At 37.7% G+C, this 14,211-nt stretch overlaps 1 protein-coding gene across 2 annotated transcripts in view; it reads right to left on the reverse strand.

Moving 5' to 3' along the window:
- Positions 1–478: 478 nt before the first annotated feature.
- Positions 479–14,211, reverse strand: part of BTAF1 (B-TFIID TATA-box binding protein associated factor 1) — a 69,507-nt gene continuing 55,774 nt past the window's right edge. For both annotated transcript variants that reach the window (XM_026710490.2, XM_026710489.2), the window contains exons 24-38: positions 13,767–13,968; positions 13,301–13,449; positions 12,638–12,790; positions 12,199–12,320; positions 11,933–12,100; positions 11,708–11,785; positions 11,496–11,625; positions 10,654–10,795; positions 10,406–10,536; positions 8,981–9,106; positions 6,913–7,065; positions 5,502–5,713; positions 3,800–3,959; positions 3,075–3,245; positions 479–2,017 (exon numbers count right to left, since the gene is read on the reverse strand). In XM_026710490.2, the coding sequence (XP_026566275.1) occupies positions 1,868–2,017; positions 3,075–3,245; positions 3,800–3,959; positions 5,502–5,713; positions 6,913–7,065; positions 8,981–9,106; positions 10,406–10,536; positions 10,654–10,795; positions 11,496–11,625; positions 11,708–11,785; positions 11,933–12,100; positions 12,199–12,320; positions 12,638–12,790; positions 13,301–13,449; positions 13,767–13,968 (2,247 nt within the window). In that variant the 3' untranslated portion in view covers positions 479–1,867. The remainder of the gene's footprint in view (positions 2,018–3,074; positions 3,246–3,799; positions 3,960–5,501; positions 5,714–6,912; positions 7,066–8,980; positions 9,107–10,405; positions 10,537–10,653; positions 10,796–11,495; positions 11,626–11,707; positions 11,786–11,932; positions 12,101–12,198; positions 12,321–12,637; positions 12,791–13,300; positions 13,450–13,766; positions 13,969–14,211) is intronic.

Raw genomic sequence — 14,211 nt, forward strand, 5'->3', positions numbered from 1 at the left:
ATTATAATATACCACTATAATAGTCAGGCAAGCATCACCAGGTAAATCAACACAGCAGGAACACCAGGTGCAAAAAAGGAAAACTCCCCTTCCACACCCACAGCAACCAATCACAGCGCAGATTGCCTCACGCAGGAGCCAGCACTCTTCAACCAATCAGCTATAACTGTGTTCTGGCTTACTGCACAACCCCACTGTTCCAGCTACTAAATTTAAATATTTCAGCATTTTGTAAGCATTTAAATATTAAAAGCAAAATACATTAAAATCTACCGCTAGTACTACTGGCACCTAAATTTAAACCCATTTTGATCCTTAAAGAACATGGAGTAGAAAAATTGGATTGCTCAAGCTGTAAAAGTGTTCCTTGCTACGGAAACAAGCACAAGCTATTTTATCAATCAGTGTGTTTTTCTCCTTCCACGGACGTATAACACTTATAAACCAGGATGCAGGAAGAAAAACGTCACAAAACATATAAAAGATCAATTAATGCCAATTTGGCTTTTTATTTTCTTTTTTTTTTCCCAAGGAATGCTAGTTTCATGTTACAGTATGGCAGTTTGTATATCTGCTGAAATATGACACAGGTTCATCATTCATATCTGAGTGCTGAAAAAAACAATATTGCTCCATAAGCTAACAGGTTGCTTTTCCTCTTGAAATGTTTAAAAACAATTAAACATTTCAGAGGCCTCACGGCTGTTCAAGCTCTGATGCTGAAGTGCACACATGCTCAAACCTTAGATATGACATCTAAACATATACTTATTTATTAAAGAGTTTATGTAAGTTTGTCTTAAAATATTTAGAAAATGGCGTATGCATTTGGTACGGACATCTATACATAGACATGCCACTACTGACTCCCTTTAAGAATACATTTTTTAAAAAAAATGTACAACTGTTATTTTTACGCCTCTTTATTACAGCATCTTTAAATTTGTATTACATGATTTTAGTTCAACATTTTATTCTCTGAGATGCAGGGTAAGTATTTCTAAGGGGTGTTTTTTTTAAGCTATATCCCTAAATAAAACATTACCCTTTTTATTTAAGAGGATCATGCACTAGTGCATTTGGGTATTTTTCCAGCATGGATTCTTAATTTTGTAAGAACTACTACTGGAAAAGCTCTATTTATATATTTTCTCTCTTACAAAAAAATATAACATCGAAACCGACTGCATACTTTAGATCTCTGAGCTGACTATGCTCTTGCCATTATATACACCCACAAACACTCATAAAAATAGCACCCTCTAAACAGGATGTAGAAATGGCCTATTAGCCATTTTCAGTAATTTTATTAAAAAGTCAACTGCTCTCAAAATGTCAGAAGACTGAAGAGCACCACATACTTAAATATATAAAGGTGGGAATTCTAGCATTTGCAACGCTCATTTAAATCCTCAGTGTCTTCCAGAATGGTATGCTTTGCTGTTATTATGTCAATGTACAACCTGAAGTGAACAAATTATTCTGAATAGCTAAACCGAACATTCCTACAGTGTACCATTAAAACATGCTAGGTTTAAAGTAACAAAATACTCAAAACAAACGGCATAAATTTTGGAAGGTTCAGGAAAAGGGAAATGGTGAACCTATTTTGAATGAAGGTGTAATACTTAGCAACATATGCAAAACTATAAGAATGTATAATTATTCTGGAAATTCAAAGCTAAACAGCAATTTAGAATTTTAACAATGTAAGTATTTAAGACTCAACTAATCCAACAGAATATGTTGGCTTTAGGCAGAACACATCATTCTTCCTCTTTTTTCATATGATGCTAGAAGTCCACTATAAATGTTTTGAAATATGCTGAATATCAGCTGAGAAAAACCAAAAAAACCATAAGAATGGTTATTTGAGTGAGTGCATAAACTTTTCCAGGCTATACTCAGAATCATATTGTTCTTGATCCCAAAGTTCTCCAAGATTTTCAAGGACTGACTTCATAGTTGTTTTCCCAGAAACAGAAGTGGCACCATCTGATTTTTCAGTTTTTCCATCCTTAAAGATTTGGTGGAAGAATGTTGAGGAAAAAAAGAAGCACGTGTTAAAATCTGTGCATATGTTCTCTATATGGCAATAATATGAAAATATTGGAAATCATTACTTAAACAAACAACTAATAATTTAAAATTTGAACATTATGAGACATAATAAAAAAGAGCATTCACAATTTCCTTGTGATAATATCCTAGTGATGAGCAACTCTTCAGTGGAGAATGCCTTAAATTTCAATGGAATCATTTAAACTTCAATGGAGAATGACTTAAATGATTAAGTAAATGTTATCAGAAGCAAAATATCTCTCGTTATTATTTGTTACTCATTTTTAGATCTACTATGAACTTTATTTTATTAGAATGATTAGGTTTAAAATTTGCTTAACTTCAGGGCAACTCTGGGCAGCTTATACTTTAAGAGTAGAAATATCAAGAACAGAAGAGACTGTGAATGTCCAGACAGAGCACACTATCTTACAAAAATTCAAACCTAGGACAGAGGTCTCCAAACTTGGCAACTTTAAGACTTGTGGACTTCTACTCCCAGAATTCCTCATAGCTGAGGAAGTCTTAAAGTTACTAAGTTTGAGGACCCCTGCCTTAGGAGAACATGCAGGTTTTTAACAACATTTGGAACATCAACAGGATGGGAATCATAGATCTTCAAGAGGAGAAGCAGTACAACAGATAAGGAACACTTCCTTCTTTCAAACAAATGTATGGTTTAATTGATGGAGCTTCAAGTGTATCAACTCTGTCCAATATCTTGGGATCTCTCTCTCTCCCTCTCTCTCTCCCTCTCCTCCCTCCCAACCAACCAACCAACCAACCAACCATCTTGGAGGATTGGATCTAACTCCCTATCCAGAGCCACACAGCCTCCAGACATTTAAGACTAGACCTTGGCGTACCACTTTGCTAGCCTGGGCCCAAGATGTGTATCTAGGTATAATTTGCATATTGATGATATGGGAGCCCATCCTGATGGATGATCTTCCCCTGAGTTTCATGTAGGAATTATACAGGGCCCCAAGCCACCCCACAAATCTATATCTTACCTTATCCAGAGTGAAGAGGTCAAGAAGCTGATCTGTTCCCATGCTCTGAAGACTGGTATTCTCTTGACTAATTACTGTATTTGCAATATTCATTTTGAATTTTTGAAGACCCATTATTTTTTCCTCCAAGGTTCCCCTTGTTATCAAGCGATAAACGTTAACAACACGTTTCTGCAACATAGTTAATATTTATGGGGAGTTAATGGAAATGTATACATATGCCAGCTATTAAAAAAAATCATTACACAGCAAAACAAGACATCCAATTAGGGGAACAAAGAACAATTAAATAAATGAAACACATGTGACATTTATACAAGTCTTGAATGTAACAGCAGTAAGAACACAAAACGTTCTTAAATGAAATTGTTTTTCAGAATCATCATTTCATTTGTAAAATATAGTTCCTATCTTTGCTCTAAAGCAGGGCTGTCTACCTTGTGGTCTGTGAGCCAGATGAGTCATGTGCTGGCCACGCCCACCACTGGTTTAGTGAAGGGGGGAAATCCCGATACGTCATGTGACAACATGAGTTTGACACCCCTGCTCTAAAGTCTTTCGGGTTTGATCTAGTATTTCATGACATAATGTTATAAATCAAATTAAATAGTATTTTAGTAACAAATTAAAAGAAAAAAACAAAACCATAAGTTTTAAGTGATTCACAATATATGGCATTGGTTTCAGAAATATCAAGCAATTTTTGATTAATTCAACTTTTTTACCTGTCCAATACGATGTGCCCGATCCATTGCCTGGAGGTCTTTCATTGGATTCCAATCATGTTCAACAAATACCACGGTATCAGCTCCGGTCAAGTTAAGACCAAGCCCACCAACGTGAGTAGTAAGTAACAGCACATCTATGGATGGGTCATTGTTAAACCTGTCAATTAAAATAAACCCAACAATGATTGCAGATGGCATGAAGATGTCATTTCTCTACTTCCATCCTACTGTTGTGGGTACACTGCTTAAATTGTAGTCCATCTAATGTAAAATACTGATGTTCTATCAGGTTGCCGTTATTGTACCATCCTAGAAATACAAATGTTAGAACTGAATCACTTGGTTCTTTTGTAGTGCATCGTTTCTAATGACAGTTCCCCATGTGAAATGAAAGATTAACAGTGATTTATTGAAATAGGTGAAGAATGAATTAGACACTTTCATATATGGAGGATAGCTAGAAAATGAACACTATCCAGAAGATAAAGAATAAGAGAATTTTGGGTAGGTGAGTCAAGAAAAGTTATCCTTTCCCTTCCCCGCCAATCACCTCTGGCCCCAAATAGAGCAATTAGGCTTAAAAAAAAAAATCCACTGGCACCACTGAAGGTTTTTGAAGCTTTGATAAGGAACATATACAAGTTCTGCTCCCCGACAGATAGCTGATCAAAACTTTTTTTTTTCCGACAAGTGATAAGTGAATTAAAAGTTTGCAGGTTATATGGGGAACCAACATGGACCCCATGAAGTCAATAGCTCAGGGGTTGCCTATATCTGCCCTAGAAGACCAAGGGAACACCACCACCACCAAAGCTGAGCTACATTACCTTTTTCCCCGAAACTAATTTTACAAAACCAAGATAATTGAGAATAGGGAAAGAAAAGTTCTCCCAAAAGATGCTTCGCCCAGTGATGCTCAAATCCATCGTTAGATTAGTAGCAATGATATAAAACACATTCAGCTGTTTGGAAGTTGGCATCAAGGACTTGTGCCGCTGTCATCTGGGCAGCTCAAGGCAATCTTTCACTTTTAATTAAATGTCAGCTTCATGAAATTTCAGCCGAGCTCTCTCAGCAGGAAACACATGACATTTTTTTCTGCCTCAACTTGTCTATCTCTATTGGAAGGGCTTTTATTTTTCAAAGACAGCTATTGCACTGTGAAAGTCTTGGTTGCGATGAGGGGTTACTAGAAAGAGCTAAGCGGCAGGCTTCAATGGTATCACTGCTGGCTGTTTTTTCACCCCGGGAAGGATCACAGCAGGATTTCCTTCTGACAAGGTGTGGGGATTTGTTTTTTTCTTAATGAAGAATGTGTTGCTCTTTCTTCCTAAAGCAGCATTTTTCTCCCTCTTGGGAAAGAAATACCTCTACATCTCAAATATGGAGTCAAAGAAACCGCAGGTCTGGATGTCCCTGAGATTAAGTTTCGTACGGAGTATAGACTTGTCTTATCCACCTTTCACGTGAATGGTCCCATCTATACATACCTTTACATTAGATAGTAGGGAGGAAAGATTTCCCAATTGGATATGGAACATATGCTGATGGGACAATGGTAAATAATATACGGGGCCCAGATAAGGTGAACACTTTAATCTTCTACCCCAGTGAACAGCAAAATCACACATCTATTTCAGCCAAAAAGGGAGCTGGGGAAACACGACTTTTGAGTAGATCTAAACAATGTTGGCTTTACCGTGAGACAATTGAGTGTCTCTGACCAGCTGGTATACTGCCATCTAATCGCAGGTAGGTAACAGACGGCAAGTGAGGCTTCAGAAGGTCATGTTCTACTATGTCCAGCATGCTCTTCAGTTGACAGAAGATAAGAATTCGATGTTGGGCAACTATCGTTTCGGTACCGCTCTCTGGAGAGCCACCATTTCCTAAACCACAATCGAGTAATAGCTTAAAGAACAAACAAACAAACCATCAGTCAGCTTCTCAAGGCCTTTTCTCTACCAGGGTATCCAAGAAACTTTCACATGCTGGTTATTGTATTTCAATTTCATTTTGAGGTTGGTTTGGCTTACGGGGAGACTGTCTCAAAGTCACAGATTTGGCCACTTGACCTCAGTCCAAGACCTGAACTATTACAGTCCACTTGCAGTTACTTTGTGATTGTGGAATAGTAACTCAATAACAGGGGGTTTCTTTTCCTTAACATTCTTGATATTTAAGGACCAGGAGATTTGAAAAAAAATTCCCAGCTTCAATGAGGCTCCAAAGACATACTTTAAATGAAAACCAGCTGTGTGACCTTGGGCCAGTCAGTCCCTCTCAGCCCAGCCCACCTCAGAGTTGTTAGATGTAGAAAAAAAAAAAATAGGAGGAAGGAAGACTATTAAGTATGTTCAGCGCCTTAAGTTATTTATAAAAATAATAAAGGCGGGATAAAAAGAAACCTAAAACTAAATGAGAATAATAATACTGGACTAAATGAACAAATAAAAAGGGACATATTTATGTTCTACCACACCAAATTATGAAATAGTGCTGCACGGAATCATATAACAGGCTCAAATTCTGGCATTTTTTAAACACTAAATACTAGTTGAGAATTATACCAAATAATAAATTACCACTTCAAATTTGGTAAACATCAATACTTGAAACCTACCTATTTTTAAATAACTGAAAATTTAGTACAAAGTTATTGCAAACCTGAAATGAGACACTTATTCCATTGGTAGCACAAGGAGCCTGACTCACTTTTAAAAAAAAAACCCTTTAAACTTAAGATAGCAACAAAGTTTTCTGTTAGTACACATACAAAAATGTACTTTATACATTTCATATTGCCTCCTCCGTGGTTTTATCATCCTAATATTTCTAGTTATTAATTTTAAACTACCAATTAAGTACATGGTGAAGGTTCTAGAACAGGGCTGTCAAACTCGCGGCCTGTGGGCCAGATGTGTCACGTGCTGGCTATGACCACACCCGGTTTAGCAATGGGGAAAGAAATCGTGATACATCACATGACAACGCCATGACAACATGAGTTTGACACCCCCTGTTCTAGAAGCTGGCAGAAGTATCTCTTTGAATATATTTGGAAGCGTTCTTGTCTGGTAGATCAAATACACAATCAAGGATTTGTCCACCTGTTTTAAAGCAGAGAGTTTAGGTGCATGCTGGATGTCACGAAGAGAAGAATTCTCTGCTCCAAGCTTCTCTGTGATCCTTTTATGTTCTGGGTGATGAGCAGTTAAAACTAGCGCTGGATGGTTGCACAATTTCCTTAAATACTGCAATGCCTTTTAAGAAACAAGCCACAAAACAAGAAATCAAATAAGCATAAGATTTTCAAGATACATTTACTTCCTACATGGCAGAACACAGTATCCTGCTGTTAAAATGTGAAACTCTTTGCAAAAAAATGAGAGGAGATAGGTGGTTTGTCAACTGCCAGTCACAGTTGATTTTAATCACTAACTAGTGTTCACACTGAGAAAGAAAAAGGCTGTTGAGGTTTTAAATGAGAGGGGTGTTTTAGCAGAAGTAGTAAATTATTGCTCATGGCATTATTTCCCATCCTGTATTTGAGCTTGTTCTTAACTGGCCCAGAATCTTAAGAAATTCCAGTGAGCTGTTTTACCACTTTATAAAAAATGTTTCTTAATCCCATATAATTCTTTTTCTAAGGATGCAAACTACTATATATAGATAAGTTTATGGCTTTTATAGATAACAAAAATAATTGTTGGATATTTTGTTGCTGAGCAATTTGGTAAGAATTTTTTTTCTAAGACTTCTTTTCAAACAGGTTTATTCCTGTTTGGCTGCTTCTGCTTCTGCATTAATCTGCAGTTCTAAGGAATTTTACACTTACACGCACATGCAAAAAATCCTCTTGTTTAAATATGTCTTTTAAAAAGTATTCTGTCAAAAGATGCTTTTCTTTTTTCCTTTCATAAGTGCTAGGAAAGCTCATATTTATAAAGATATTTTATCTTTAAATCTTCAATTTGCCATTCGTTTTAAAGTGTTCATTTTTCATTAAATGTGGAGGATTTCAAGCTATTTTCATGAGATTGGTTCAGTCTGCCATTCAGAGTGGAAACAACCTAATGGAAATAGCTCTTTTTATCTTGATAATTGTCTTTTTTGAAATCAATCTGCTCACAGGCTCTAAAATCCCATGCTATGGAAGTAACAGCAAAATCAGTACCCATTGGTAGTGAAATAGAGAAGTTAGATAATTTATGATCAAATTTCAAAGGTTTATTAGTCCAAACCTGTTACTGCCTTTTCTGAATTTTAGAAGGTGGACACTCAGCTACCTCTTTTACTTCCATCTCTTATGGGGCCAGACTATTCCCAAGAATCTAGAAGACTCATTACCATTCAAGGGAGTCCTCATCTCCAGAATACTTTGCAGTATCTGACCTAAATGTTAGTCCCCCTTAATGGCATCGGTGGCTCAAGGAGGACCCAAAGGGAACACTTCACATTATCATTGCATATGTACAATATATAAGTGGTGCTGAGACTAACATGTAACCTGGATTGAAGTGAGGGGGAGTTGTGCAGAGTCAGCCTCATTCTCTCTTCCCAATTCCCACCTGAGTCCAGTAACAAGACACAGTCAAGACAACTGGAGATAGGACAAGTAAATGCCAGGATGACTTCTGTGCATTGTCCTGCTCTTCACATTCTATGGTGCTTCATAACCATTGGACCTTTCAATGAACTGATCTGGTCAATATAGCAGAGTCTGTCCTCACATGCCTGGATAAGCAGCTCCCTGTCTCACCAAAGGTTTAAAACCCATCAGCTAACCTCACCTGATTTAGTTAGCAAGCTAAATAGGGTTAAATTTAATTTACATGGTTTAATCCAACTTGAGGAACTTCTAGCTTACAAAGCCTCTCCATCTGCGTTACTAGAGCCAGGATGCAAATTTGGTCCTTAGATAAGGGATGTTTCTCTGCACAGGGGCATGATTTAGGGAAAATGTGTCTGTGCTGAGAGGCTGAAATTTCACTCAAGTTGAAGATCAGGGTTTCTGGCAACAGGAAGAGCTCCTGGCCATTAAAACACTCTGCTAGCTCCATTTGGTTGTCCAGACTCCACCTCGCAAGGAATTATGGGGTCGTTAAATGATGGTGATGATGAAGATCAGGGTTTTGCATCTAATTTGATAGCAAAATAAGCAGATGCATTTCCAACCTGAAATACGTGTCCTGTAGCTTTAAGCTTTGGTTTTTCAGTCTCTTCAGTGAGTGAAGCTGCTGAAACTGTTTCGTCGACATCACATTTGGCACGGGACTTGGCAAAATCTTCATAAAGTTGAACCTATCAAAAGAAACAAATGTTATGTGTTATTTACAGTTACAGTACCTGGAGCCAGGTTGGTGGAATGATTAAAGGATGGTTGGGCTAAAAAGCAGGAGACTTTTAGGAGTTCTCATTATCCCTCAGGCAGAGGGAGTGCTGCCCAAAGGGCCCTTGGGCCAGTCACTCTCTCTCTCTCTCTCAGCCCAGCCCCCACTTCACAAAAGGTTTCTTGAGGGAAAGGAAAGGGTAACAGCATTATCTGCACCCCCTAAAATTGGACAAAACGAAGGTCAAATGGGTATTTTGACACTTGCAGCAATCTCTACTCTTTGAAATTACTTGCATGCTATGGGTTAACAATCTCTTTATACTTTGCTTTTTTATGTGCAGGGAATATCAAATTATTATTACTAACCTACAAACGTCACTTTGAAAAGACCTGCTCTGTCAGACCATTTCTTTTTTTTACAAGGAGGATTTTTGGTTTGCAACAAAAAAAGACAAACTGTCACCGGATGATTCTTTTAAAAAGCTAAACTGGCTGTTTCCTCCCACTAGCAAAATGTCAAATCCTAGTTTAGCAACCAAATGCTACATCAACATGTATAGTGACTCCAATATGCTAAATTAAAACTGCGAGTGCTTGTACAGGTTACTTACATGTAGGATTGAGTGAAACCACATCTCAATCAAAATACTACTGCATTTCAAAGGAAAAAGCCAATGCAGGGAGTCACCATTTCAGTTTTCCAACATGGAGAAACTACATTTACAAAATTCATCACTTACTCTACTGGTACCTATCTCTGTTTCATACATTCTCCCCATTCTCGCAAGCAAACTCTTAAATGAGATATGGGGCTGCAAAAAGAAGGGAGAAGGGACAAAAAGCACAGCCTCCTCCATTTGTCAGAAAAATATGCTGGATCCAATCTATTTTTGGAGGCAACTGCTTCAATAAATAGGGGCGCAGTGGCCTAGTAGTTAAGTCGCTGGGTTTGTATTCCGTGTGTCTTTGGCATATAGTCACGGCAGCCACATGACCAAGAAAACATCTTCAGATAACACTGGCTCTTCAGCAAGGAAATGGAGATGAATACCACCCCCTAAAGTCGGACATGACTGGTCAGGGCAAACTTTTACCTTTTAAATCAATAAATATAGCAGATTTTTTTTTAAAAAAACTTGATTTCCAAGCACACTTTCAACAGTATGATGAAAGATCCATTTAGAGCAAGCAAAGGATTTGAGAAAAGCCACAAGTCATTCTCCTCTTCTGTTCCTAAATGTCGATGTGATTCAAATAAAGTAACTTGCCTGGAGGGGGCTGAGTATGCAATAATAGTCCTGAATGATTTTGGGTGGAAGATCTTGCAATACGTCCTCTTTCATCCTTCGTAATAAAAATGGCAGGACTTGCCTGTGCAATGCCTCCATTGCAAGGACCCCTACAAAGACCCATAAGAAAATGTTATCGAAACACCTAAGATTCTTTCAGTAAATCAAGAGCAGAGTTCATGAGCTCCTCCAAAAAGGAAGTGATTTTATTAAGCGGTGTTTCCTACCTGCTTCCTGTTCTCGACTAGAGCTCCGAGCGTCTCTACTTGCTAATATGGGCTTGCCATAACGAGCTGCAAATTGGCGCTCAGTACCCAAAAATCCCGGCATAAGAAAATCAAATAGTGACCACAATTCTAATACATTGTTCTGAAAGAAAAAGATACAATAGAAAAAAAAATGTAACGATGGCAAGTTGGCCATGTGCAGTAAAAATTATAGTGAGTTTATTGCAAAATAGAGAAATTAATCATGACTGCCCACCTGATTCCACAAATAATCCTCCCTTTATTCTGATGTATTTTGCTTGGGCATGAGAGACATGCATCAAAAATCTAGTCCACGTAAATTCAAACTGTAAAATCAAAGCGTCCGAAAGGGACGCTCTGTGCGAATAGTAATGAGAAGTAAAGCACAACAATTTAAAGGCCACCACAATCTCTGGAAACAACTGTAGGCACAACTGTTTCAAAGGTTTCCCTTGCTGCTTGCATGGGTAAGTGACCGTTTTTCCACTGAGACGGCCCGTGACTATTGGTGCACATGCCAGCATGCAGAGCTGGGAGAAACCTCCCAAAGAGCTCTACCAACTTTTGAGGAGGAGTGTCTCATTCATGCTGATGTGCTTTGCACAGCAATATTTAGTAATCAACATCATACCAACAATTTGGCAATAAAATAGGTGGATATTGAGCATCTTCTGATGAGAGATGCTTACACGATGTGATTCCAAGGTTTGGAAGGTAATCTCGCCCGTCAATACATACCCTCAACTGAACTAAACAAGTGGTTTTTAGAAACTGAAAAATCTATTTCTCCATTACTATGAGCCTATGTAGACATGGATTACCTGGATTGGTGTTCCAGAGAGTATTATTCTGTAATTGGCAGCCAACTGCTTTATAGCTTTTGACAGCTTCGTTTTTCCATTCTTGATGACATGTCCTTCATCAAGAATACAGTAGTTGAATTTAATATTTCTAGGAAAGAAGATGCCTTTAATTGGTTTTAGCTGTTTTAAAGCATATAAAACATCTAAATTTTTTTAAAAAGAGCTCTCACCTGAAAAAATCAATGTCATTTCTCACAACATCGTAAGAAGCTACAATTAGGTTGTGTTTTTTTACATGCTGTTGTAATCTGAAAGAGACAAAGGATAAACAAATTAGGCTGTTATATACAGAATAAACCATACAAGCTATAAAAAGATTTTAAAAATTCAAATCATTCCAAGAAAAGGAAATGGTTCTAACCGCCAAAAGTAACATTTTTAAATACACCGCTTACCTTGCCCTTTCAGTTGGAGGACCAGTATAGTGCAAAGGATTCAAAAACTCCTTGGAACAAAATTTGCCCACTTCATCCACCCAATGACCTGTCAGGGTGGGCGGGCACACAACCAAGGATGGGAGTGGAATACTATCAGCCACCTTAGTTCTTGCATATTCTTGGGCCCTTTGGAGAACAGTAGAAGAATATACATTCATTTAATTTATTGTACTGGGAAAAAAACATTTGGAGAAATATTGAGCAGCTGTAATTACGTAGTCTACCTGAGATAATGATCTCCTGCAAGAATACAGATGGACTGCAGGGTTTTTCCTAAGCCCATATCATCACACAGGATACCGTGAAGTTTGTATTTGTTGAGAAAAGCCAACCAGTTCACACCTTCCTGTAAGATATGACAAAGATCTTAATAATGTGAGAGCTGAAAAATATATATTGGACTTCTTTTATTTACTGTTATATTTACATATGCATTTCACATAAAGACCACTGAAGTACTGTAGTTTCCAAGTTATATACGTTTGACAATTTAAAATGCGGCAACTAGAAAATGAATTGAGAAGTAAGAAAATTGCAAAACACCAATAAAACGTCAACAACTTAGTTTCCAATCTAAAGCATCCTTCTTCAAATTGATCATTTCATCTTACCTATCTGGAGAAGATGAACAAATGAAAACTTGTTTAGCAAATGAAAACTTACCTGCTGATATTTTCTGAGTTCTGCTTTAATTGGCACTGGAATTTTATAATTTTCTAGTTTTTTCCCATCTAATAATTGTTCCAGGAAATGGCGCTCCTTGGCTTTTATTTTAATTAAATCTTCAGACATATTTGGTGGATCTGGAATACCCGCCTGAAAGAAAAGATAGAAGTACAAATGAAAAATTGAATAGTTTGTTTGGCCAAGCGTGATTAGTGTATTAGGATCTACTTTCTTCTAAAAAGGCAAACTAAAGTCACAGAGTTTTCAGAGTTTGTAAAATGTACATAGTCCTCAAATTTACATTCGTCAAATATTTAAGCAAACCTGCATAATAATTTGCTATCAGAATAGAATGTAATTTAGAATGAAAGAAGAGGTGTTCTGAAAGGCCAAGCAATGATGGAGAATTGAAAAAAACGGTAACTCTAAATGAAAACGTATTCTTCGAACAATGCAAAACTGTAGCATCTCCATGATCCTGTGATCACCATTTTGCAACCTTCTTGGTTGGCTTCCGACAAGCAAAGTCAATGGGAAAAGCTGGTTTCGCTTAACAATCATGTGAGTCACTTAACAACTGCGGTGTTTGCTGAAACGTGGCTGTAAAGTTGTAAAAGCAAACGAAGGGCTTGAGACACAACAGGAAAGGGTCTGACTTACCTCGAGTGGCATTAATCTAATCAGAGTTGCAAAGCATTGGGTAGCCATGAAACGGACACTGTCTGTCTGATCACTCATTCTGCCCAGAACAGGAACCACAAGCAGAACTATATAGGGAATAATTCCAACATCTAATTGCTCCATTATAGCTGTAGATTCATTGTTAAGGATTTCTTTCTTATTAGCAATAGAGACTCTTTTCCACCAGAAACGATTCTAGCATTTTCCACTCCCTCCCCGCCAAACTTTCGCCCATTTCCAGTTGACCAAGGAGAGGCACCTCCCTGCTGAGCTCTGCAGTTTATCTACTTAATCAAGATAAAAGGAGAACATTCCTTTCTTTTATTTACCTTGGCAGTTATTGCTTTCAAGCAGCCAATTTCAGAATTAACTTTTATTTAGACAAAGCTAGCCTTCAGGGGACATCCCCACACAGACAGACTACAAAAGAATTTAGCAAGGATACCGCCAAGAGCTTCAATTGCTCCTTCTTGCTTGGTACTATCATCTATCGCTCCCAGCCAAGGAAGAACCTTTTCTAGAAAAATATGAATGGTTTCCACGGTAGCTATTTTGCTCATTACACCCACACAACGCGCAGCCATGTGCCTCACTGCAGTGCTGGGGTGTTGAAGGCACATACAAAGGTAAGGCAAGTGCTGTATTAACTGAAAAAAGAAATCACGAGTCAGTCACAGGTACAGTAAAGGATACCCTTTTACTGTATCAAAAGACAGCTATTGTAGTTCAATGTTAGTGTGAGTTATTCATGATATTGAATACATGATTTATCTCCTTGCAATGGAACAAGGACAGGGGAATATCAAGGTGTATTTGAACGATCAGAAACAGACACAGGCATATGATGGTGCACAAACACAGTTATCTAGAGCCTTGTGGCCAAATCATTA

Source organism: Pseudonaja textilis, chromosome 4 (assembly GCF_049901715.1).
Source record: "Pseudonaja textilis isolate UNSWEBS1 chromosome 4, rPseTex1.2, whole genome shotgun sequence".
Lineage (NCBI taxonomy): Eukaryota > Metazoa > Chordata > Lepidosauria > Squamata > Elapidae > Pseudonaja > Pseudonaja textilis.